The 26,328-nt window shown below is 35.0% G+C and overlaps 4 protein-coding genes across 5 annotated transcripts; 1 reads left to right on the top strand and 3 right to left on the bottom strand.

Annotated features, from left to right (window-relative positions):
* Nucleotides 1-2,757: 2,757 nt before the first annotated feature.
* Nucleotides 2,758-7,443, bottom strand: LOC120258512 (SNF1-related protein kinase regulatory subunit gamma-1-like). Its single transcript, XM_039265953.1, has 5 exons — nt 7,161-7,443; nt 6,603-7,045; nt 3,599-3,865; nt 3,212-3,384; nt 2,758-3,134 (listed from the first exon to the last, which is right to left on the bottom strand). The coding sequence occupies exons 1-5, from the start codon at nt 7,315-7,317 to the stop codon at nt 2,870-2,872; spliced, it is 1,305 nt and encodes a 434-aa protein (XP_039121887.1). The 5' UTR covers nt 7,318-7,443; the 3' UTR covers nt 2,758-2,869.
* Nucleotides 7,444-8,953: 1,510 nt separating this feature from the next.
* On the bottom strand, nt 8,954-9,871 carry LOC120258595 (WRKY transcription factor 72B-like). Its single transcript, XM_039266055.1, has 3 exons — nt 9,740-9,871; nt 9,543-9,656; nt 8,954-9,469 (listed from the first exon to the last, which is right to left on the bottom strand). The coding sequence occupies exons 1-3, from the start codon at nt 9,869-9,871 to the stop codon at nt 8,954-8,956; spliced, it is 762 nt and encodes a 253-aa protein (XP_039121989.1).
* A 3,022-nt stretch (nt 9,872-12,893) lies between these two features.
* Nucleotides 12,894-19,892, top strand: LOC120259174 (probable aldehyde dehydrogenase). 2 transcript variants are annotated; one of them, XM_039266728.1, is made up of 16 exons: nt 12,894-13,060; nt 13,135-13,217; nt 13,624-13,727; nt 13,915-13,982; nt 14,429-14,486; nt 14,652-14,765; nt 14,937-15,020; nt 15,191-15,295; nt 15,712-15,825; nt 16,636-16,767; nt 16,868-16,957; nt 17,461-17,550; nt 18,349-18,558; nt 18,929-19,039; nt 19,306-19,385; nt 19,501-19,892. In XM_039266728.1, the coding sequence occupies exons 1-16, from the start codon at nt 12,969-12,971 to the stop codon at nt 19,637-19,639; spliced, it is 1,674 nt and encodes a 557-aa protein (XP_039122662.1). In that variant the 5' UTR covers nt 12,894-12,968; the 3' UTR covers nt 19,640-19,892. The 2 variants fall into 2 exon arrangements, with proteins under 2 accessions (XP_039122662.1, XP_039122661.1); XM_039266727.1 differs by having other exon boundaries at nt 13,132-13,217.
* A 276-nt stretch (nt 19,893-20,168) lies between these two features.
* LOC120259368 (V-type proton ATPase subunit d2) lies at nt 20,169-24,477 on the bottom strand. Its single transcript, XM_039266956.1, has 10 exons — nt 24,142-24,477; nt 23,760-23,880; nt 23,567-23,674; nt 23,377-23,479; nt 22,864-22,944; nt 22,709-22,794; nt 22,441-22,500; nt 22,300-22,348; nt 20,933-21,067; nt 20,169-20,592 (listed from the first exon to the last, which is right to left on the bottom strand). Exons 1-10 carry the CDS (start codon nt 24,320-24,322, stop codon nt 20,461-20,463), a joined length of 1,056 nt encoding a protein of 351 aa, XP_039122890.1. The 5' UTR covers nt 24,323-24,477; the 3' UTR covers nt 20,169-20,460.
* Between the last annotated feature and the right edge of the window lie 1,851 nt (nt 24,478-26,328).

Here is a 26,328-nt window from a genome sequence, read left to right as displayed (position 1 = left end):
TTTATTATATTTTAGTAAAATAGACCAGAGGAAAAACAACTTTATTTTTTTCTAAAAAATTAAAATAAGATTTTTTGTTTTTTAATCACATATGATTGGCATCTTATAGAAACTTCCTTTTCTTTTATCATTGTGTTTTTTATATCTTTTTTATCTCTTAAGCAAGTTTCAAAGAATATGAGTATGTTTTTATGAAAAATAAAATAAAATAAAATAAAATTTCAACTATTAATATAATTATTACTCTAAATAAATGTTTATTGTGTGATTAATTTGAAAATGATTCATCATAAAATATATATATATATATATATATTTGATGAAATATGACAATCATATGTAGATATGTCGCATGCATATAAAAAACAATGACAACTGATACGGGAAGAAATAGACAAAATTATATTGTAAGCCAAAATTAAAATGAGTCTATATACGTAAAAATAAATAAATAAATAAATAAATAATTTAAAAAAATAATGATAAGAGACTGAAATAAGAAATCTTTCTTTGTCAAGGATGGACAAGTAAAAAAGAAATAAATGGGGGGTGTAGATAAAAATATGAAATTGGAACATTTTGAAGGGGGTAAGTACAAAAAGAAAAGGCTAACGGCCAACGAGCATAGCATTATGTCACACGATGTGGCCCCTCAAATTTTGGAGGTCATCTTCTCTCATTATTTGGGTAGTTGAATAATACAATTAATTAATTTATTAATTAATCAGTTAATTTATTTGACGGCCATAAACTATTGCTTTCTTTCTTTTTCTGTTTTTTCTTTATTAGGTTTAAACACGTGAACATAATTAAAAAAACAAGTGAAGGTTTCCAAACATCCACATACACATCAGTCTCACCGCCTTTTCCTAAATTTTTTTTATTATTATTTTTCTTATATTGATAATGAAGGAAAAAAAAAATTTAGGCGATATATATATATATAAACTTTGGGAGGAGGCACGTCATGTATCACGGGCGTGAACCAGTAAATAAATTATTTCAAATTAATTTTTTACAATATTATTTTTTTTAAAGTACCCATTTGTGATATCGTTTAAAAAACAAAATGCACCAATTACAATGAGTTATTGACCTTCTAAAAAAATTTATTGCTCTACAATCCTAGAAAAGTGAAACCACTATTTTTACCATAGAAGATCCACACCTCGATTGTAAATATTATTTCATCCGTTTCATTCCTTTTTATTTGTCACAAATCCATGTTTTTTTTATTTGTCATTTTTTAATGTCAAGAAGTATTTATTATTTTTTTTAAAATTATTTTTAATATTTTATTCAATTCTTTTCTTGGAATTAAATATGAAAGAGGAATGCGAAGATATAAATTAAGAGTAGTTTTGAAAAAATAACTTTTTATAAAATTTTGTAAAATAACTAAATTTTTTGGTACATAAGATTCAGTAAACCACAACGGATAAAAAAAACTGAGAAAATACTATTATTGTATGAATAGTACAATCATGAGAGAAATTTTGGAAAGATCGTTGGGTTAATGGGCAAGCTCCTATGTACATTTGGCCTGAGGAGTTCAGAAGAGCTCTATTTCCTAACGGCACAGTTTGTGAATTGCTCTCACTTTTAGATGAGTCTCCGTTAAACGTGAACCCAGATATTTCATTAATCCGCGCTCGGCTGTGGGGGTCCCTGAGGGTTTTGGGGGACAAAAAATGGTGGAGTTTGTCAGGAAATGGGTTCTTCTCGGTCAAATCTTTTTACAACTTCCTTATTGATGGGGGATTATGATGCCCGGTGGCGGGTTTCTTTTGGCGTAACATGTGTCAAAAAAAAGTCACAATTTTCAACTGGTTGGCCTGGAATAACAAGATCCTCACTCTCGAAAACCTCGCTAAGAGGGGTTGCAATCGTCTTCCTACCGCTACCTGTGTGCATTGTCACGCGGAGGTAGAGTCGGTGGACCACCTGTTCTTGCAGTGTTCTTTTGCTAGACAGGTGTGGAGCTATTTTGTCCATCTTCTTAAGTTGCCGGATCTACCATTGTCGATGACCTCAGTTTGGGGTAATTGGAGATTGCTTGTCCGACCTGCTTGTAGGATCATGGGGGGCTTAGTGGTGAAAGCGATTGTATAGAATATTTGGCTGTCTAGGAATGATTGCATTTTTAATGCGTATTGCTTATCTGCACATGCTCTCATCATTAAAATTGCTCATTTGCTTTTGTCTTGATTATCTTCAGCTGGAGAGGGCTCTAGAGTCAAATTGGAGGATTCCATCACACTATTCGCGCGGAGCCTTGATTTTTTAGGTCCACGTGTTGAGAAGACAGGAGGTGTTTTGCCTTCTGATGGGTCTCAGGAGCAGCGCATGAGCTAGTTTCAGGGAGTTTTCTGGGGTTTGTGGGCGGCTTTGTGATACCACTGGTCAGTTGTTTGTTTGCTGTATGTGTTCAGTTTGGGTTGTTCCCCTGTTTTACCACTTCTTGTGGTATGTTGTTGTTGTTAGTTTATTTGTGTCTCTCCACGGAGGGTTGTAGTAGTTTGATGCTTTATTTTAATTGAAGTGGTTTATCCACTTAAAAAAAAAAAAAAATCGAACCGTTGCCCTCATCTTGCACCATTGTGTCATAAACAATCACATTACTCAAGTGTTAACAAGCACTTTACAAAATATTTTCAATGAATTAATTATCAATATGGTCAGTAACTGAATCTTGAGCGTAAATTCATGTAAACTTTTTCTTATTTGATGAATGATGAGATATAACAAACTAATAAAATAAAATCATCAGCCCAAAAACAAAAACAAATTGGCCCAAACTTATTCTTTCACTAAAAAAGGAAAAACAGAAGCCAAGGAAACAATGAAAAAGATTGGCATTTGGCACAGTTCACTGGCTCAACATATCCTTAATGGCAAGCACAAAATATGCATCAAAATGGCCAGGAGGTTCATACACAAAGCATGATATCACATCTCTTAGTGTCACTACACCAACAAGTTCAGAATCATCACCATCAACTACATAAACTCGGTGAGCCGATGCCGACGCTAGCCGATCAATCACAATTCCGAGCCGATCATCGGATTTGCATGTCACCATTGGCCTTGCCAGATCAATTGTCCTCTTCAGGAAATCCATAGCTGTTAACTGACTGAGAACATATATATGTAATTTGTTTTTGTGTTAGATATATTATGATGTTTTCTTATTAATAAAGACTCAGAGTACCTGAAGTTGGAGAAAAGTTCTGGCTTGAGTAGTAAGTGTCTGATGTCTCGTATGCTCACATTGCCGACGATATTCCTGCTCGATTCCTTTGTAACTGGGAGGCCACCGATTCGGTTATCTTTCATTCTCTTGAAAGCTTCCAATATCAATTCATTGCTTTTTACAGTAATAACCTGGCAAACCCCGCAGATTTTCGTATTTCTCAATGAGTTTGAATAGCAGGCAATGAACTTAGCTCAGTGTATGAAATTGCAGCTATAATTTATCACTTTTGTCGTGAACTCAAGGACTAAAATTATTGATTTTTTGGGTTAATAGAACTAAAATGAGTATGAAAGATATAATTCATCATGAATACGAAAATTTTGAAGTGGCCGTGACACTAACCTCATTACATGGCATGAAAGGAAGGCCGAGATCTGAGAGTGACCGAGAAGAAATTGTGTCGAACCAATCGCGACCTTTGCACTGTTGGAGGCCTTGAACAACAGCTGATTGAGTTATAAAATTTCGAATACCGGGTCTTCCTATCTCAATTACTGGAACATTTCTCAATCTATATTTTGAAAGCAATAGCAGTACAGTGAGCATCGATGTATCTGGCGAAACAGGGAGGAAAGGTGACCAACGGTAGGATTCAATGATAGATTTCACCTAAAGAATGAATCAATCAATGACAACTAAATGAATTAGAACTACTCTATCCATTTCAAAAGCATTGGTCCACATGTATGCATATATACAAGCACAAACATTCATATTTCCTGAATTAAAAAAAAAAAAATTGAGATTCTAAAACCACCCAATTTTGCAAAAAGAGTAAATCCATGCAACAGAGAAGATTAAACACAGTGAGATCGAGAGAGATGAACGGGGATGTTCGCCTCACATTCGCTTCCGATGGCCGATCAGTCTATTTGCCAGTGTGTTACTCTCCCCCTCATGATGAGGATGATGGGGAGTATCTTTGGCTCTTTGATGATGAGGAGGAAGATAAGGGTGTGTTGTCGACGTTATTTGACTTGATATCTGGGGACGAGGGGAAGTCACTAGCACCGGGTGCAGGTGTTTCCCTTTTGAATATGTCGAACCCTCATCTTCCGATGGCTCACCGGTTCATGCTTGAAGTCTCGCGGGAGGATAAAAGGAAGCATCAGGTGCCGGAGGCGGTGGAGCTAGGCTCTCGCTATCGTGATCGAAGTCATCAAGACTCTTCGGCGAGGCATGCTACTGGAGATAGAGTGGAACGTAAGACAGTCCTTCACCAAGGTGCTGAAGAAAATGGAGGCAAAGGATGGTCTTCGGGTGAGATATCAGTCATGGTGGAGCCTCGCTCTCACGGTGGGCTGGGATTAGTTTTTAGTGAGCCTCATGCGGTGGTTGAGCCTTGCTCCCACGGGGGCCTGGATATCCCATTGGGTGAGCTGCCGGTGGTGGTGTCCAGCGTGGTTAGTGTTGGCGTTGGAGATGAAGGAGGCAATGTTTGGGATAGGTATCCTTCTAGAATTTCGGGTGGGCTTTTCGTTGATGCTCCGGCTACGGTGGAGATCTTCTCCTGTAACGTTGACATGGGTCTACCCAGTGTATCATTCGGATGGCCTGATGGTCACAAGGATGCACGTACCTATTGGGCAATGACAGCTGAGTCTCGATGCGTGGTGCATAGGTCTGGGAAACAGAGGTGTGTTGGCCTCCCATCTGTCTGTCTGACGACCTCAACTCCTGAGGTCACTACGGTGGTGGTTGAGACCTGTCCGACGTGCTTAGCTCCTGAGGCGACTGCTTTCAAGGCTTCTGCCTCCCGTATGTTGTCGTCGGATGATCGTCAAACCATGGATCCAATTCGTCTCACGGTGGTGCTACGAACCATTGGTCAATCACTAAGAACCGATGGACTAACATTGGTTGTCTCGATCTTGGTGAAGCCACTAGCTGTTGTTGACCAGGCCATAGGACAGTCCTCGATGAATGTGCACAACGGTGTCATATTCCCATTGGGTGAGGCTGCATCATGTCAGAGCAATTTGGTGAAGATGAAACCAACGCATGAGTCTATGAATCCACTACGTGTCCAACGTTCCTCATTCCAAGATGATATGAGGAATTTGGGTTTAATTGACTCACGTGCAAATGTTGATATGGACCTTCTGGATATTAAAACAACTAAGATACATGATGGGCCGTATTGGGCTACTCTTGGTGAGGGTAACCAGATAGCCCATTTGATTGTGATAGAAACACATCAACCCAAATCTCATGTGAATCCAAACTTAGACCCAATTGTTGAAGCTGAGCGTTCAAAGGAAGATTTTGGTGATTTGCTGAAACCCCCTCCTCATGGCTTTGATTGGGTTCCTTTCCATGGGGTTTCGCCATTAATTCCTAAAAATTTTCAAGAATTTTTACATTTTGGTCATCCTCTATTTCGGAAGATGCTTACAATGTTGAATATGAGATTTGGGAGAATGAAAATTTGGTGGTTGCCCAAGCGACTGGTATTGGTCCACAAGTTGATGGAGGTACTGGGAAAGACTGGTGCATGGTGCATTGAGTTTATGAAGAATCTTTCATTTCATTGGACTGTTGTGGCAGTTCCAAAAGCAAGGAAAAGAAAGCTATTAGACTCTATCACTAGAGTTCAAAGCAGTTTGGTGATGATAGAACCCCATGTCGATATCCCCGGTGGTCGACCGATCAATGGGATAGACCCGGAGCTTTGGGAGAAATAGGATTATTTCTTCCTTTCTAGATGGCGGGAATGTTCTTCTGCCGTCACCTTTCCTTTGCTCTTATTGTGTTGTTTTCTTGTTTATTTGTATTTTTTTCACACCTAGTGGTTGTTCTGTTTTTCTTGAATGATATGTGGTTTATCCACTTTTTCAAAAATTAAACACACACACACATATTTATCAGCATTCATTCATTAGAATAATTATCCTAATATAAATAAACAATGATCAAGTGATCATCATTCATCAATACAGATTATAAAAATCACTCAGTTATGCTCACATTGATGAATTTGGCAGACAAAAAATTAACACATTACCAATGAACATAGGGCAATCTTCATCCCTAAACATTAAAATAAAGCGATAATCTAGGGATTAGAAAGAATCCAATCTGCAGAAAAATTCAGAAAGAACCAAGCATCAAAGAAGTTTGGCAAAAGTATACTCAGTTTTTGACTTGACAGTCGTAAACATTCATCATAAACAGTAATTCAGAAAAACTAAGCAAAGCAGAAGCTCTAGAAATGCCAATTTTCTCACAATCAATAATCCAGTTATCATATTCAACACACTGAATTATTGAAACAAATTATACCGCACAAAAAACCCAAGAAACAGAGAACATTAATCAAGACAAAAAAAACTCAGAATTTGCTCACAGTGGTGGACTTGAAAGGCTCCTCATTCTGAAGAATCTTATAAAAATCCTCTCCCAAATGATCAACAGCAGAGGGAGCATCCCTTCCCATGCCTTTCTCTGCAGCAAATCCTCCGGCCATGGCAGCAGTGACGGCAGCAGCAGTGAGCCCAGCCACAGCAGCAGGACCAGTAGCTCCAAGAGCCACAGCTCCCATTGCACCAACTGCACCCAATCCCACCCCAGCAGCAGTTGCAGTGCCTGCAGACAATGCCATAGCAGCAAGCTCTGCATTTTCCATCACCCAAAGAATCACTGCAGAGTAATCAATAATCCCCAGATACCTCTGTTTCCAATCCAAATCATCTCTTGCTCCTGAATTCCTCACTGGGGCTGCCATTATCTTGTTCTCTGACAGCACCCTCACTGCATCAATAATGCTTGTATCTTCCTCAATTTCCACCACTGCACATCAAATCAATTCAGAAATATATCTATATATATATATATATATATGTCATAATAAAGATCAAAAGATGAAGATGAACAAGCATGAATGGTGAGTAATAATTCTTGTGACCTTTGCCAGAAGGAACATCTGGGAATGAAGAGACTGGGATTTGAGAGAAGGCAGAGGTGAGAACTTGTTGGAGAGGGAATGGCAGTTTTTTCCTGGATTGGATTGCCTCAAAGTATGAATCACAGGATGGGATTTTTGCTTGTGTCTCTTGTGCCATTTCTAGTTTCTTGGATTGGATTAGAGATTAGGTGCAGTTCTTCTCCATTGAAGGTTTGAAGGAGATGGATGAGAGTGATTTGGTAAAGTGCTTGTTAATTTTTTGTTTGTGGGACATGTGTCTTTAATCTGGCCAACTTTGCATGCATGTTCACCACGTCAAATATTGTTATGTTTTTTTTTTTTGGTAAAATATCTAAATGGTTGATTGATAATTTTATAAATTCGTATTTTCTAAAAAAAAAAATATACATATTGTGTTTTTTTTATTTAATTGAGAGATATATTTTTATAAATTTTAATAAGCAAACGGGTATTTTTGGTTTTTTTCATAAATCCTTAGAGAAATTAGGACCTCTTGAGCTAGGAGGGATTCTAACCTTTTTTTTTATATATATATATAAAAGTGGATAAACCACTGATTTATTCAAAAAAAAGAAAAAGCCGAAAACAACAACAGGCGACTAAGACAAACAAATAAAAGAAAAAAACAGAGGAAAGAGAAAAGAGGAGGATGCAACACCAGCGGTGTAACAGAACAATACAATGAGAAAAAAGCAACAACAGAAAAGAACCCAAACAAAGATCCACAACCAGGAGCTGGGGAGACAAAGTCCACCAAGACGCAGTAGAGGTCAGCTCAGCCGGGTCCAGAGGGATCACTCATGGGGTTGAGAAGGCGGTGAATTGCTGGCGAGGTCCGCAGATCTGGCGCTCAGGAAGTCGAGGGAGCTCTTGACAGTCATAATGGACTCGTTGGAAACTTGCTGTGTCGAATCTTTAGCTACAGAGCACCAATTAATTAACACATGAGAAATTTTAATAAGAATAGATGCAGTAGAAGTAAAGGTAAGATTAAAAATACGATTGTTCCTTTCCAACCAGATGTTTCAAAAAATTGCTCTGAAAAGGAGGTCCCAGAAAATGCGCAAGCGCACACCAAGGGAAGAAATCCAAGTGGACCAAACCTGCTCAAGCGAATTTGGAAGAGAAGGAATGTTTAGTGTGCTCTTGAAAAAAATCCCAAATTCTCGAGGTAAATTTTTAGGTTAGAAGGAGAATGAAATATAACCTGTGAGAATGTTATATTTATAGTTATTAATTTCTTGATTAAAAAATAAATTATTTTAATTTTTAAAATTCCAAATAGAGTGATTTCAATCCACAAAACTTGAGAAATAAAATTAAAATAATAATAACAATTTTGGAGTTTTAGTTATTTGACACCAATTTGAGTTAGAAGACCAAATTAATAAATTTGATATTTTTATCAAAATTCATCCAACAGTCATCAATAAAAATAGAAAATAACATTTTTAATCTTATTTCTAAAGCGTGTTTGAAAAATTTTATGTATATATAATTATATATATATATATATATACATAAGAAACTAAAATTGCGCCAAGCATATGTATGCTTACAGGTAATAGAAAAAATTTAACAAAAAATAATCAAGTTTATGAAAAAATAATCAAGACAAATTTTAATTAGCAATTTATATATTTTACCGAAAATAAATTAACAGAATCCACTTTGTAAAAAAGAAAAAAGAAAAGGTCGACATGTAATCTCATGCGTGTTACTTAATTCCTTAATTCGTTCAGTACCAATTAATGAAGAACAAACTCAAAGTCTCATTTCATCCCATTAATGTACTGCCCCCTATCCTCAACTGGAGATGAAGATGCACTCTTAGCTCCAGAAAACCCCATCAATGATTGGGAAAACGTCAAGTTCTCCAGGTTATTACCAGAACTAATCACTGAACCAGCACCATGCCTTTCCTGATCCCTTCCATGTCCAGCTGAAGAACTCTCCCATCTACTTTGAGCTCCATGAACTCCAATATAAGATGCAATGGCAGTTGCTAATGCTGACCGGAAGCATGGATCGGTTGTTATCGCATGCGCTATCGAATCTGTGATCAAATTTTCTTTGCTTAATAGAGTAGTATTTGATGTTGTTGTATGAAGGCCGGCAGAGACAGTAGTACTGGTTTGCGGTTGAGAGTCCGACGAGCCAGACATGAGCATGGAGGCTGCCGCGGAGGTGGTTGAAGCCATGGTGGCTGCGGAGAATGGAAGTGGATGGTTATGGTTGCCTTCATATGTTGTGATCAATATAGACATGTCTTCCATGCATCTCTGCACCTGTTTAGAATAATTTCACATCAGTTAATTAACTAAATATGGATATGAATACACATGTCTTAGTCTTGTTCACCTGTTTTTTGACCGGACAGTTTTGCGCAACTGAGCATCGGTAATATGCTCTAGGGCAGGGATTTCCTTTCGCCGTCTTTTGTCCATATTTCCTCCATTGACATCCATCGTTCATCTGAGATCAAATGTTTGATCTTATTCTATCAGCTTAAGCTTTTAGATTGAATCGAAACTTAATATATATATATATACACATACGGTTGGTCCATCGCATCTGGCTCTAACTGAAACTCTAAATCTTTTATCATGAGCTTGTTGTAGAACCTCATGATCTCCATTTCTCAAGCTCTTGATCTTATGATCTTCTTGATGTTCACTTAAAAACTTCATGTCTATACCAGGACTCAATGCATCCTTGATTTGGTGATCTTCTTGTTTTCTCTTAATGCTTGCAATGATCTTCTCTTCCTTCTTCTCTAGTACTTTATTTGAAAACAGCCCAAGACTAAGTGACAGAAGCTCAGTTTCTTCCTCGCCTTTTTCGATCGGTTTCTTAGCGTCCATGAAATGCATGAGCATCTTAAATTTTTCATTCTCTTCTGTCATCTCTTGATCAATCTATATAAGTGAACAAATACATAATATTTTTCCAAAGATATATATATATATATATATAAATAATAATTAATGACGACGAATTAAGAAGAAGAAGAAGAAGAAGATAATATATATACCTTTACAATATCTTGATCTCGAGCATTGGCAGGTTTGTCTTCTTTAACATCTAAAGATATTTTCAGCATCAATTGATCATCACCAACCTCCATTTTTCGTTCTTTAATGCTTGCACTCTTCTTCTTATGAAGTACCAGAGCCTCACATGTTTGACTTACAAGGAAAAGAAGAAAATAAAGGCTAATTCAACTCTATTGAGCTCTTCAAGCCTTATTCTTCGGCCTTCTTTTGAACCTTCCCTTCTTGTGTTTCTTCTAATTGTTAGATTCCCTTGTCTTGGTCATAGTTGACCTCCATTGTTTGTGATACATGATCCAAGGTGATCTCATTTCCTACATGAATGAAAACTCTACATTGTTGTTTAAAAACTCAAGTCAGAACTTGGCCTTTAATTTTTCTTCTCTACTTTCTTAATTTGCTGAAACTTTGAAACATGTTCTTTGCCAACTCTCATTGCTAAAAATTCAAGTCTAATTACTCAAGCTAATGATTTCTCTTAAGTTGACCATCTTAAGCTTATAATGTCATCAATGCTAGCTGTTAAAGTTTTTAAAAAAGATTAGGTGAACCTATAACTGCAGAAATTTCAGTAGGAGATAATATATATTTTATACATATATATATATAGAAGTCATAAGCACCTCTTCTAATATACAATATTAATCTCAAATTCAAAATGAGATAAAACATTGAATATCCATTGTTAGTCAAATTAATTTGTTAACTTTTAGGAATATATATACACAATGAAAGTAGATGAAATATAGAAGAGAGCTATCTGAGTGCCGTTCAATGCTTGGCAAATGTCTATTTTACTGTTCTTCTTTGTTTATTTCTTCATTCTAGAAAAGGAGACATTTGAAAAAATGATCCGCTTGCGGAGCTAAAGAGGCAATTACAGTCATGACTTAATTCAATAAAATGGAAAAGTTTGGAGCATATATTCAAATTAATACCTTTGCAAAAAATAGTTGATGTTCTATTATATCTGATCTTGCTTTGATCTTTCCAACAGATTAATGTTTTTATATTAGGACAACAAAAACATTCATTTTGGGATTGAAGTTCTTCTCACTTAACAAATTAAGGTTGTGTGTGTGTGTGTGTGAAAACCTCCATCAGTCATAATATGAACTCCTAAGTCTTAACTCTTGTTAAATCACAACCTATTTACAAACTTTTCTTCTTTATAGAGTTCTTCTAATTTAGTGAGATTGATTCTCATTGTTTATTTATATCACATAATCACATTACTTATGAACAAGTTCATGTTCAAAGTTCTTGTGAGCTTAATATAACTTATTTATTTAAAAAACTTTAGAATTTTCTTGTTTTATATATATCTTATGATGCTCATACATACACTTTATGCATTCAAGGAAAATAAAATTTCTAATGTTGTTGGGTTTGTGACATAATCATGGAAACATTCAAAGAAAATAGAATTCTCAGAGTAAATACTACGCAAAAGCTTTATAATTTCTTTCATTTTACATTGCTTTTAAAATTTTATTTTCCTTAGTTTTTGTCCTTTCTTTAAAACACTAATTAGTTTTTAATTATATATATATATATATATATCAGTGAACCCGCTCGGTTAATTAGAAAGTTTAGATTCAAATCTACAAGAAATTTACATGATTGGCTTAGTACATATAAGATATTTTTCTATTAAAATAATTCACGAAAAATATTTTAATGATAAACACTTCATTTATTATTGTTATTATTATTGTTTATGATAAAATGGATATATATTAAAAAAAAATTAGGGAGCACACAACAAATAAAAAAAAATATAACGAGATACAAATATTGTCAGAGAAAAATAGCAAATAAAGTCCACTAGTTGTAGAGAATACATGTAAAACAAGCACCACAAATACTAAACAACATAAAAGCTCAACCTCAAGGATGGAACCCAAGAGAGCTCAAGAGTTTTAGTACTACACTTCATTTATTTTAATCTCATTCTTAATTATAATTAATTTAACTCACATATATGAAAGGATAACTTTAAGCCCTTCCGCTCATGATTAACCAATGTATACCGCTCATGATTAACCAATGTATAGAAGGCAATATGATGATCCTTCTATATATATTTGCATGTTTTACAAAGAGATTTTAATATTTTTATTTTTAATAAATATGATTTAAACAACATAAAATATATAATTATTCACAATTATAATGGTTGAACTCTACCTAACACAACATGAGTAGGAGAGACGATTGGTCAAATCCTTTCGTCATCAATAGGGTAGCAACACTATGTAATACTATAGAAATAATGTTGAATATATTGCAAAACATAGAAAATTTATAACTATGGGTTATAATCCATAATATATTATTTTGGATATATATTACATGTCCGGTCCATATGATAAATATTAAAAGGGTTGTTAAACCATTTATAACTAGTGCATCATTATACACGTCTTTATAACAATCTCTTTATAGAGCCTCATTTATCATTTTTATTAAAAAAATAATTAAAAAGAATAAATAATGTGAAAAAAAAACACACACAAAGTGATATAAGAAAAAAATATGAAAATTTACTTTTTTTTTAATATTATAACAAAATTATATTTTATCATTTAAATAAATTAAAATAAAAATAATTATTAAAAAAAAAAAAAAAAAACCAAAATCGAAGTGTCTCGGCGGCACACGATTCAATTCCTTTTTCATCATCCCACCTCTCCACTGAATCCGATTCCCATTCATTCTTCGATCTCCACCAATGTCTCGCCTTCTCTCTCGCCGAGGAATCACCTCCATTGCTCCGCGATTCGCCGGGAATTGGCTCTCCTCCTCCCTCTTCCTCGCTTCCAGGTACTCCTTTTACTGTTTGCGATCCTCTTTGCGTGCTCGTATATGTGATCCGTTTGTTTGATGCTCTCCAGAAGGATACATTCATCTTCACCCCCTTTTGCAACTGTAGCAGCTGTGGAAATTTCGGGTTCTCACCCTGCTGAAGTGCAGAACTTGGGTATGATGCTTGATAGATATTGTTGTGTGTTGTTGTTTGGTAATTCCTCCTTTTTTTCAGTTTTTCTGGTATCATTGATGAGTGAGCAAACAAATTACGGTTTTTTTTTTAACTCATGTGATTGCATTCACTCACTTAACATGCACTATTTGCACACTTGCTCAATTGATGTGTGGAGTGTATTTTAGAGGCTGGTTCCCGAGCTAGAGGTTCGTGGAAGTGAAAATGGTTAATCATCCTTTCTAAACCAGTGAAATAAAATCAGAAAAATTACTTTTAAGTATTATGTCATGTTGAAAATGGATCAAATGGCAGTGTTATTATGGGCCTTAGTTGAATTCTTGGTCAGTGAAAGCTTAGTGATGAAACTTGCCGAACTTGAGCATGCAATAATGAGTATGTTTAGTGCAGGGTAAGTGGACAGGGTCTAATAGTTGGAACTGGATCATTGATCCCTTAAATGGAGAGCGATTTATTAAGGTCGCCGAAGTTCATGAGGCAGACATTGAGGTATTAACTAGCATGCTTATTAGTCTCTTGCTTTCCCTGATTTTTTTTTTCTTAAGAGAAATGAGTTACGATTTTTTCACCAATACATTCCTAAGCAAGATTTGAACTAAATGTTAATCACCTTAGGATTATGCAATTACAAAGCCTTTCCTGGTAAACATCTAATTGATTTCCATGCTTTTTGCAGCCATTTGTGGAAAGTTTATCCAAATGTCCAAAATACGGCCTCCATAACCCACTTAGATCACCAGAGAGGTTTGTTTTCTCCACTCTGATATGAGGTCTCTGTTTCATAGGAAAAATAACTTCAAACCACAAGCTAAAATGGAGCTTTCATTATAATCCTTGCTAGAGTTAGTCCCACTATGAATTTCAAATCGATTTGTGGGCTATGACTACAAATTAGAAAAATTATAATTGGTATGTGGCACTTGTCAGTTATTTCTCTTGCATAAAATTTTTGTTCTGTAAAAGTCTATGAGCATTTAGTTCATCGCCACCTTTTCTCAGAAGTATACAGTCCAACTTCATCAACTCTGAAGGCTTGAGTTTTGATGCCTTTTTTGCTTCTTTTTTTTTTAAAAAAAAAATATGCCCCCTCAAAACGTAGAGGACAATTACCCGTCCTTGGATTCTATTTTTGATTTGTCTGAAAAGGTAAAAATCTAGTTTGAGCTAATTTATATAATTATCTTTTGTAGATATGTTATGTATGGTGATATTTCCGCAAAAGCTGCCAACATGCTTGCTCAACCAGAGGTAGCCTTCTCTTGTAACACTTTTTATCTTAACAATGAAGTAGCCATAGAGTAGCAATAAATTTTTCTTGGCTTTCATGCACACCTATTATCTTGTCCTTAATCTCCCCATCAACATATGTCACAGTGTGACCTGAAATCTCTCTCATCTCAACCATGTTACCAGGTCTCTGATTTCTTCACAAGACTTATTCAAAGAGTTTCTCCGAAAAGCTACAATCAAGCATTAGCTGAAGTAACTGTTTCTCAAAAATTTTTGGAAAATTTTTCTGGAGATCAGGTAAAGAAAAGATCCTGATCTTACTACCCTTATGTGCTTGAAGCACAAGAACTATGGTATTGATCAGTGTACATGTCCACATTGGATGGTTCATTTTATTAAGTGGATTTTTTTAATGGCCTAAATGCAGTATAACTTGTATTGTTTTGATGTATTTACCCCTTATCACAGGTGCGGTTCCTTGCACGGTCCTTTGCTGTGCCTGGCAACCATCTTGGGCAACAAAGCCATGGCTATCGTTGGCCATATGGTCCTGTAAGTCTTATTTTCTGATAAATTTGGTTTGTCAATCTCCTATAAATAAATGTCAATGAAAATATTTATATCTTTCTTCTTAATATTCCTTTTTTTCTTTTGGTGTTACCAATGAGAGATATCAAGTGAGATCCAGAAAGTATGTGAAATTTTTATTGTTATTTATGCAGGTTGCTATCGTTACTCCATTCAATTTTCCATTAGAGATTCCTCTGCTGCAGTTGATGGGTGCGCTTTATATGGGCAATAAACCAATTCTCAAAGTTGATAGCAAGGTCTGCACATGCATGCTTAGATCATGTTCCACATGCTTTTGACATTTTATTGGTTTACCTGCCATGACTGGTCCTGTGATGTGTTGGCAAATTTAAGATTGTTCGTGATTTTTTTTTTTTTTAAAGTTTATTACTATTTAATAGCTCTAAACTGCAGGGGAGGGCCATGTATGTCATACCTTCTTACTAAATGGATTTTATTTTAAGAATTTAAAAGTGATTTGCAAGCACAAGAGATATTTGCTAATAATGGTGATTAATCCAGGAAGCATGGCAGCATTGCATTCTTCTACAGTGACATGTTCAAACTTTTTATTTTTTGTGTATGTCAGCACTGAAAACACATGTATTTGAATCAATTCAACAAATGATTGTTTCTTAGTTAATCTCAATCTGTGTTAATGTTGGCTATATAGGTAAGCATAGTGATGGAGCAGATGCTTCGTTTGCTCCATGAATGTGGGCTGCCAAAGGAAGACACTGACTTCATTAATGCTGATGGTATAACAATGAACAGGTTCCTCTTGAAGGTTGTTTAAACTTTGAAGTACTCTAATACATAATATACTGTGATAGGCAACTGAGACTAGATATCATTGCATTCTGTATCTATTATAAATTAAACATGCAAATTTCCATGATTTAAAATGTAAATGTACACACGCCATCAATGTCATTCTGTTGGCATAATTTTTAACATGAGTTTATTCTGTTTATCTGCTTTGAATTTTTTTCTCTTATCTAGTCTAAATTTCTTCAGCGTATTCCTAAAGTTTTCTAATGTCCTCACAACCTTTTGTTTTGCACCTTTTCTTTCTGAAATTTCTATGTGCTTCTTTTAAGTAGTTTTCAGCAGTATTTGTTATAGATGTTTACAGAAACCTTTTTAGATTAAGTTCCAGTATCAATAATTCAAACTACTACAATGAGGTATTTTTAATAAAGGGGAGAGTCTTTTGAAAGAAGTAGGCAACTGGAAAATGTAGGAGAGCTTATTCTTTCTAAACATAGTATCACCCTAGGATCACCTTGTGCTATATTTAACTCTTCAAAGCGACTAGGCATTGCAAAGACGGTAAACTCCGTAATGATTCCCTTATTATGTTGTGTCATTGTCATCATGAGGATGACCTTAATGCACAAATATCCAAAGGGAAGTTCTTCAATCCATGGTTGGTATACATATGCCAGGTTGAACATTTTAGAACTGTGGTTAATTGTTCTATTTCTCAATAAAGATCATTTTGTAGAAAAATAAATCAGAAAATATTTTAAGATTAGTTTTCCCATTATATGTTCTTGAGTATGATTCATATGGCATTCTGATGTTGCATTGACAGGCAAACCTACAAATGACTCTCTTCACAGGAAGTTCACGTGTGGCAGAAAAATTGGCTGCCGATCTGAAGGGACGTGTTAAACTGGAAGATGCAGGTTTTGACTGGAAAATCCTTGGCCCTGATGTACAGGAGGTCTCTGCTGAAATGATAACTTCATCCTTAGCAAGTTTTCATATATTTCAGCAATTTGAACTGAGAAATGAGTATTTGTCTCATCTTTCTTCAATGGCAGGTTGATTATGTTGCGTGGGTATGCGATCAGGATGCTTATGCTTGCAGTGGACAAAAGTGCTCTGCACAGTCGATTCTTTTTATGCACGAGGTATTGCCTATAAGTTTACTAGGAAGTGCTTTAACAGATTCAATTGAGTGAGCCATATTCAAACGGAGGGTGAAACTTTACATGGATTTTTATGTACACATGCATATAACATGCACAAATACAAATGAACAGTCGTAAGTGCACATCTTTGGGTTTTTGCTTCATTAAAAATGCAATCCCTGTTTTCAGCATCCTAGTAAAATAGCAGATCTGAAGCAAAGGGCTAAAAAAGTGTTCTTCCTTTTTTGGGTTAACCTGCCAATTTATGAGTGACTTGTTTCACCGAATGATGTCCAACTTCTTCACCTGCTTCTATAGATAACACTTTCTGCTTTATCCTCAATATTCTGCCAGATGCCTTGTTGAGCAATATGACGGCCTGTGTGGTTTTTTATAGACTTATTGTACTGTTTTAGATCTTTCTTCAAATTCAGCATTTGATATAACTAGCCATAACTGAAGCATAGTTTTTAAAGATTCTTAGATTTGTATGTTGTGTGCAGAACTGGGCTTCAAGCGGACTTATTCCTAAAATGAAAAATCTAGCGGGGAGAAGGAAGCTAGAAGATTTGACTATTGGCCCTGTTCTTACTGTAAGTCAACTAATTCTATTGTGACCATAGAACTGGAAGTTATATGCTTGCAATGATATGCCACCCTAACTTTTCAACTAGCCTGTATAATTTCAAGTATTATATATTCGAGAAGATTGCTAAAGCCAGTTTTCTTGTTATTTCTTTTCTTTACCATTCTTTTTACCTTCAGATTGCTGCTCTAAGAATTTGCATGCTATGATCATTTTTTGGGCATAGTTTGTGTGAATGTCCATGAAGAATGGTTTTATCAAGTATGACTATCCTAAGAAGCAAGATGTGATTTATTTTATCTAGGGTGCTTCAATTAATGCATGAAAACCATGTTTTCCAGTTCTCTAGCATCATTTGAGCATAGCATAGTATCTAATTCCCTAGTATTGTACTCTAGAGTAGGCTTCCCTCTCTAAAAGCTTTATTATGTAGCCAATTTGATTGAATCATTTAATCTTTATTTTTTCCCTTATTCCAACTGATTAACGAGTTCATTTCTTATCTATTACATTTAACGAGCATTTAATAGCATAGTCCCAATCCACATAAGGAATAGTTTACATCCCTTCCTGACATGTATGCGATTTAAGCCATTAGTTATTGGATGTTACTTTTCTAGTCTTCCTAGCTGTAACATCAATTATAACTGTTCATATGATAGCTTTTGGCTTCAGCCTTTCTTTTCTCTAGCACTTTGTTAATAATGCTTCATTGTTTGGAGAGAATAATGCACATTTGTTGTGTCTATATTTGATAGAGTGTTATGATTTTATCTAGATTGAGACCTTGAGATTCTAACTGCAGGTTACAACTGAAACCATGCGGGAACACATTGAGAAGTTGCTTGAAATTCCTGGAGCAAAGCTGCTCTTTGGGGGCGAACCGTTGGAGAATCATTCTATTCCCAAAGTCTATGGTGCTCTGCAACCAACAGCTGTTTTTATTCCTATACGTGAAATTCTTAAAGACTATAACTTTGAGCTTGTGACTAGAGAGATTTTTGGGCCCTTCCAGGTAACAATCTGAAGTCACAAAATTCCAACCATTTGTTCTGTTCTGTTACTGTATAACATTCATATTGCATGACACTGACACATAAACTTAGGTTAACATGGTATACTCTGCAGAAAATTGCTATTTTTATTTGTTCAGTGAACTTCTATGGTGATCTTCCCTTTATTTGCTTTTTGATGAGATAACAAATAAAAGGATTCCCTTTACATACTGGAAATTAATGAACACGAAAACTGGGTTGGCAAATGGATGCACCTATGGAATCATCTTGACAAAAAACAGATAAAGAAATCTGTTCTTAAAATGTTGCTACACTTGCTATGTAATTATTCTTAATTATAACCTGCTGATACTGTCATTTTGGCTCCAGATTATAACTGATTACAAACAAGATGAACTTCAGATGGTGTTGGATGCTTGTGAGAGAATGCATGCACATTTGACAGCTGCACTGGTTTCAAATGATCCGTTGTTCCTTCAGGCAAGATTAGCTCATTTGGATATTATATTCCATTTTTCTTTTCCATTGTTGCAAATTGTTAGAATCACAGAAAATCTAGATGCTTGTACCTTGTTTTTTCTGCCCTCATATCATGATATTATCTGTTAATTTTTTGACGAAATCCACCTGTACTTCTCAAATTAGTCAGATATTTTTAAAGGAATAAGACTTTGAACGTTAGAAACTCAATTTTCTGATAACTGGTACATGAAGATGATTGCAAATAAAAAGGGCATATCACGCAGGATGTTCTTGGGAGATCGGTTAATGGAACAACATATGCGGGAATTAGAGCGCGAACAACTGGCGCTCCGCAAAACCACTGGTGAGCAAGAAAATACTTATAATCAAGGAGTTTAATACATATATGTATTCAAAAATATATATATATATATATGGATTGATTTATGTTGTGTTTGATTATCAATTACCGATCACAGGTTTGGACCAGCTGGTGATCCAAGGGGTGCAGGCATTGGAACTCCGGAAGCAATTAAACTTGTTTGGTCTTGCCATAGGGAAATCATATTTGACATTGGACCTTTGCCAACGCATTGGGAACTCCCACCTCCAACCTAAACCATCCAAGCTGCCCTCGCTCTCTCTCTCTCACTCACTGTGATGTTATGGGAAAAAATAAAGATTTGAGGTAAGAAAATTGAGGAAGTTTATGGTGTATTAATATATTATGATACTCAACCTTGGCACGGCTCAGAGTGTTTCAAGGGACACCATGCTACATGTTACGCTACTTTCATGCTAGTGGTGTTTTCCTGTGTAAAGGATTCTAATAAAACTTAAGGACTGAATCGGTTTGATTTTTGGACTCCAATTCATTCGCTTCAAGTGTTTACTGTATTGAGGTATTTAAAAAATTATAAAAACATTTGTTTAATGTTTTAAAACAATTAAAATCATCTTTTGTTTTCTATAGCTGCTAAGTGTCTGAGAAACATTAGAATATGAACAAAAAAAAACCACAAGTACTAACCTTACTGTGTAAGTTTTCTCATATGTTTATACCCATATATGTATATATTAGAGAGGTTATTAATTTTTTGACTGACGAGAATATCATTTCCAAGTATAAGAACCATATTTTCATATATTAAATCCAAAGCAACACCTTTCAGATAATAAATAATAAGATACATGCCATTTAGTCTCCAACAACAAATGAGAGACGAAACCAATTCATAGCTGGTCACGCTAAGTAGCTTCTTTGGAAATATACATCACAAGGTGCGCTTTATTTGCTTGCTCAATCTGCAACAGTATATAAATTAGATTGAGCAAAACAGCTATGGAATCTGCAACTCAACCATGGCCAAAAAAATAAGGAAAAACAGACAATGTATGGACTAGATGTCCAAATTTAATTCTCTGTTCCTGATTCCAGCTCAGAAGATGAAGACCACACTGTCATGAACTCGGGACTTCTGGTTCTGTGCCACACATTCTGAGATCCACATCAGGTTCCTGATCTCTTGTTCCCTCAGTCTCATGTATGCAAAGAAAACAGCATAGTGGAACTGCATAACAGTGAGAAGATCAAAACAAATCAGTAATGATTTAAGCAGATAAGAACCAGGTATATTTGGACTTTGACAATCCAAACCACGTAATTATGGCTGATGTGTTGTTATAATTTGTCCAAAAGGAATAAAATTCATTCTTAGAACCATGACAGTTCGCAAGAGATTATGGTATAATGCCATAGTAAAATTAGTAGAAATGGTGGCCTTAAGAAGCAAGGATTGAAGAAATGGTTGGAGAATTACGCTATACTGAGAAATGGCAGGTGTGAATAAATCTGATCTTAAATCTAACTTCGTGTCTGTATTAAATCTATTGGTCAATGGATGATAGTACCTGCTGTTCAAATGCCAAACAAAGCCTTTTCACTTCCTCTTCATAGAAGGCTTTGTCCAGCATCTGGCTTTCTCCATAGGATATCTTAGCAAAAATTGCCTGATATGGGGGATATTTCTCCATTACACCACGAACCTACAGCAAACACCAAGAAAAGAATCTCCACATAAGTTAAAAACACGTTAACCATAAAAAGTTTGCCATCTCCAACAGAAGTAATAATAAGTAATAAACACATATGAAACTGCCGAGTACATACTGCAGAGATAAGAGATTCATAATAGGCGTAACATGGTTAAATTGCAGAACATCACCCTGTAAGTCAAGTTGGTGGCCATAAAAGCTGAACATTTAGGGGTCGTTTGGTTCGTGTTAATGACATATTACCACGTAACGAGATTACCATAATAATATGAGTGAGAATGTTATATGGGTGGGAATATTGCGGTAATTTAATATAACCTTGTTTGGTTGGGAACTTTTATTACTTTGGTTTTCATGGTAATCAATTTGTTAAAATATAAAAAATTATAAGATTACCACATTAATCCAAGATAGACACCAAATTTGGTGGTAATAGGATTACCACTTTCTTGGTAATATTTATAAGTTGGTAATGTGATATTACCATACAGATTACCACTAATACAATGCCAAACGTGGTAATATTTTCAGATTACCACGTAACACATGGTAATCCTTCTACATTACCGCGAACCAAACGACCCCTTAAGACTTTTGAGCATAAATATTTTCAATTGGAAGGGATAGAAGAATATAAACATTTGGAGAGAACTAAATAAAAGAAAGGAAACCTAAGTAATATACAATATGTCAGCCTATCCGGATGCTCTGACTGCTGTTCAGCACAGCAGAGCAACAGGAAGAGGGCAGATGACTATATGCCCATCACACGATTTGCATCATGTGCCACGACTATAACCTCTCCCGTGGAATACCACGCCACCCCATCTCTTAAGGGGGAAGCGCCCGGCCTAGGGCATGATTCATTTGATAAAAAACAACAATTATATCGAATGCAATCAATAAAAGCAAGATAGTCAATGCAGAAAACAGAAAAACAGTGCATTGTTCCTTAGTTTCTAGCAGCCTCAGTATACAAAGTCTTCCTTCTTAGTAGCCAGCAGCAAGATAAAGTCTGAGTGTCCATTAGACAGTAAACGCTTGTTGCTGCTTGCTGAACTAGAAGCATACTAATAACATTAATGAAATCCCGATGGGCATATTTTCCAACACATAGTCACATCACAACAAAAGAAGGGGAAATTCCTATGCAGCAAAAGAAAAAGAGTATATAAGTCGAGCAGATAGACTATCCTACAAAAGTTCTGTTGTAAATATATTACCTGGTCAATATCTTCACAGACAACAAGTTCCTCGTGGCCATAAGGATATCTATAAAAAAGATTTTTCATCCATCAGGAAAAAAAACACAAAGTTAAATTTTCTATAAATCTGGACAAACAAAGAGCAAAACCAAATCTTACAGTAAACCAAAACTAGAATAAAGCTTCCTCCGGTCATCCCGAGTCAACTCAGTGCCAATACTGTAAGAAAGAAACAAGACAAAACAATAATCAACCATGTTTTTGAGATTGCCTTCTTAAATTATTAAAGTGAGATTCACATAATAATCTGCAGAAAGCATACAACAATTCAGAATAAAAAAAATTGCCAAAGAATTGTAAAACTCTAAATAAAATGCAAAAATATCCCAAAATACATGTAAGAGGTATGTGCCCCTATATAACTGACCTGTTTATGGTAATGTTAACAGCTCTTCTGTCAGCTTCAAAGGCTAGGAGGTCAGACATTATTTCAGCAGTTGCTCCTCCTATTTTCTATTCAATAAGCATTAAATTATACCAAAGCTCGAGAAAGATTCACTAAAAATATCCATCATTATATACCTGGCAGAATTTGTAGAAGTCTTCAAGGTATGCCTTGTACAGAGTGTTCCTCATGATTTCAATGTTAATGTCGTCCAAATCCTACCAGACAGTATAACCAGATATTCAAAGAGAAATTTGGAAAAGATAGCAACTATTGCTGGATTTTTTTTAAAGACAAATCACTGAAACATCAAACAGAATTTCTTAATTTACATCTCATATTTCTATAGACAGAGAACCATACAATCAAAGAGATTAAAAAATCAACACAACTAGTAGCAAGACCATTGGGCCATCAGTAGGAATCAATATCACATCGTCACGTTGATTATGCTCCATCTCAAACTTAAAATGATAATTAGATTAAAAAAAAAATCCAAGAAAAGCATTACTGCTGGAAAACTCAAGTGGATCCAAAACATTTCTCAAGTTCAATTATTCCAGGAACTCTACTATTTCACAAGAAACTCAATAGTAACAAAACATTAACAAAAAAGCAATATCAAAACGAAATTGAATTGCCACAAGTACCTCGGAAGTTATGCACTCAGAGAAATACGGAGCTAATGGGGTATCAACAAGAACCAAACGATACAGCTCACGCATGTTCTGAGCAACAGCAAGTGTAGCAATACTGTAATAGGAAAGCAAAAGAACATGAACTGATGAACGATTGAAAAAAACAGAACACAAAAATATCATCAATATTAAGTGTATATACCTGTCAAACATACCCAAGGGGTGGCACTTCTCCAAAAGTTCTTGCACATCTCTCTCATGCAATGTTCCAGTAACAATAAGCACCACATTATCAATCATGTGACCATACCTGTGGCATTTAATGTAAATCCCACAATTGAAAACTAACACAATGTATCTATTAATAAAATTATTCATAGAATTTAAGCCTTTACGTTATATACTCCAAGAAAGTAGACAAGGGCTCGGTGGCCTGGCACAACATATGCTTGTACTCATCAACGAGCTTCTGAGTACATTTCTCCACAATCGTTGTTGTATGCAAAGGAGAGGGCTCTGACAACATTACCACAGTTTCCATCAAAAATATTGAATCATCCATTAATATGCATCAAGAAAAGTAATAACAATGAACAAAATAGCAACTTGACAAAGATTTGTGCTCTTTTCTAGCAAATTTCATGCAAAATTGGGCATTTCAGTCTAAAAGTAACAGATCTAGTCATAAATCAAATACTTGGGGTCACGATTGGAAAGAAGCAAGATTAATGAACGAAAGTTCCCAATTGAAATGAAGAGGGAATTAGGAGGGCAGACCGTTCTGGAGATAGGGCCCGTACTCGGTGGCGGAGAGGTGCATCTTGATGTCGTCGAGCGTCTCGCATTGGCAGAGGTTGTTGTAGTCCGCGGCCGACAGCAGGCCGGAGCGGTGACCTCGCACGATCGCCTCCAGGTACCCGCCATGGATGTTGAAGGTCATAGCTTCGAATCCGTACATTTTCTCGGCGATTGGAGTATCGAATCCCTCCGACGATCAGCGAGAGAGACGGAGATGGGATCGCAGGAGAAGAGCGAGGATTGGAAACCCTAGAAATCCAAATGAGAAGAACGACGAAGGACAAGATCCCGATCTCGAAGAGATGGAAGGGTTGAGTTCTCTCCAGATTAAATATAGCGGGATTTTTTTCACATTAGCCCCTTAAAAAGCACAAAACTCTCAGTTAGTTGCAAGGAAAATTATTTCAAAGTCCTTTTTAATTATTATTTTCACAAAAATTCAGTTCTTATGCCCAAAAAAGAAAAACATGCATCAATTCTGACATCTAAAATGTATAATTTTGTCTAGTTTGACAGATGAAAAAGTAATGATATTATTTTTTTTAATAATTTTTATTTAATATAAGAAAGTTAAGATTAATTGTTGGTGATAGCACATGAGAATTATTTTTTTATTTTTTTAACACAATTTTGTACATGTATAAAAGGTGTATTTGTATACATACTTTTATGTTTAAAAGTTAATTATTATTTGCGTACTTTTATAAAGTACATATTTAGGCATATAATCCAAAATGCATGAGATCCGAGGGCTAAAAGCAAGTTTAGCGTTCGGTATAATATCATAGCTTGATTCTAATGAAACATGTTTCCTACATGAAAATTGACAAAATATTGGGATCAGTTCAAATTGCTTGATGAGCAACTGACACAATTAACTAAACATGGCTTATTGCACTTTGACTGCGTGTGGGTAAGCACGGGTTCAAAATCCTACACGGAAGTTGGATCCTATTCCTAAAACTATGTATTACATATTCCCTCGGTTCTTTTTTATCTGTCATTTTTATGTATCATTTTTAAACATAATAAAATATTTATTAATTTTTTCTAAAATTACCTTAACACTCTATTTAATTCTATTCTTGAAATTTAATACGAGAAAGAAATATGAAAATATAAATTATGGGTAATTTTAGAAAGATAACTAATTTTTTATTAAATTATGTGAAATAACTAATGGTATGTGAGATTCGGTTATTCACGACAGATAAAAAAGGGACGGAGGGAGTATATTCTTCACTTTTTCAAAATTGTATGGCATGAGATTTACTACTATGGTTGGGTTATACTTCTTTATATATTATTTTTGGTGCATATGACAGCCATAGGTTGCCCTATATAGTAAATCTTTAGGAAGTCGTTAAGTTAGTATAATTGGCACACTTTCATATCTATGTGTTTCTTTGATACCTTTAAGTGACGGCCACTTATTGCCTGTGAACAAAAAAAGAGCTAGGTATCTTGGTACAATACCTGTTAATCTATATACTGGGATATGTTTTATTCTCTCCAGTAAATCAATGTAATATGTGATGATTTGTTTTTATGGCATGTTCTATATGTTTTTTTTTTTAAATAAATCTAGCTATAAATTTAATTTCTTAAATAACCATCCTGTTTTCCTAAATTTTTTTCAAATTTCATATATATGCTTCCGATTTTCTAAATCTCTGATCTATCTATCTATCTATGTGTGTGTATATATACTTGTTTACTTAATTTAGTATTTAACTAATTTAAATACCTATAATGTATTACTTTTTTGTAAAATTGAACAATAATTTTATTTTAAAAATAGTTGGTAAATCATTTAAAGGTTTATCTAATTTTTTTCCCATTCAAATTCATTTCAAATAAAACAAATAAAATAAAATAAAATAAGCTATAGCTTGAATTCTTAGCTTGGAAGTATAAACACCAAACAGACTTGATTTTGACTCGAAATAACTCTGCATATTATGCAAAAACACAATAATGAAAAGAAAATTCTGTTTAATTGTCATTTATCACAAATAAATTAAAAAACCGTGCAAATTAAGTCAAGCTGCCACCAAATTTTAAATAATACTTATTAAGAATCTAAAAAGCGAACATAGTAAAGAACGCCACAAGTCTTGTCCTACATATATTTCCAAAAGACTTGAAATAAAAGATTAAAAAAAA

The sequence above is a fragment of the Dioscorea cayenensis genome, chromosome 4 (assembly GCF_009730915.1).
Source record: "Dioscorea cayenensis subsp. rotundata cultivar TDr96_F1 chromosome 4, TDr96_F1_v2_PseudoChromosome.rev07_lg8_w22 25.fasta, whole genome shotgun sequence".
In the NCBI taxonomy this organism is placed as follows: Eukaryota; Viridiplantae; Streptophyta; class Magnoliopsida; order Dioscoreales; family Dioscoreaceae; genus Dioscorea; species Dioscorea cayenensis.
Note: the sequence above shows the minus strand (reverse complement) of the source record. Positions and strands in the feature narration are given on the sequence as shown.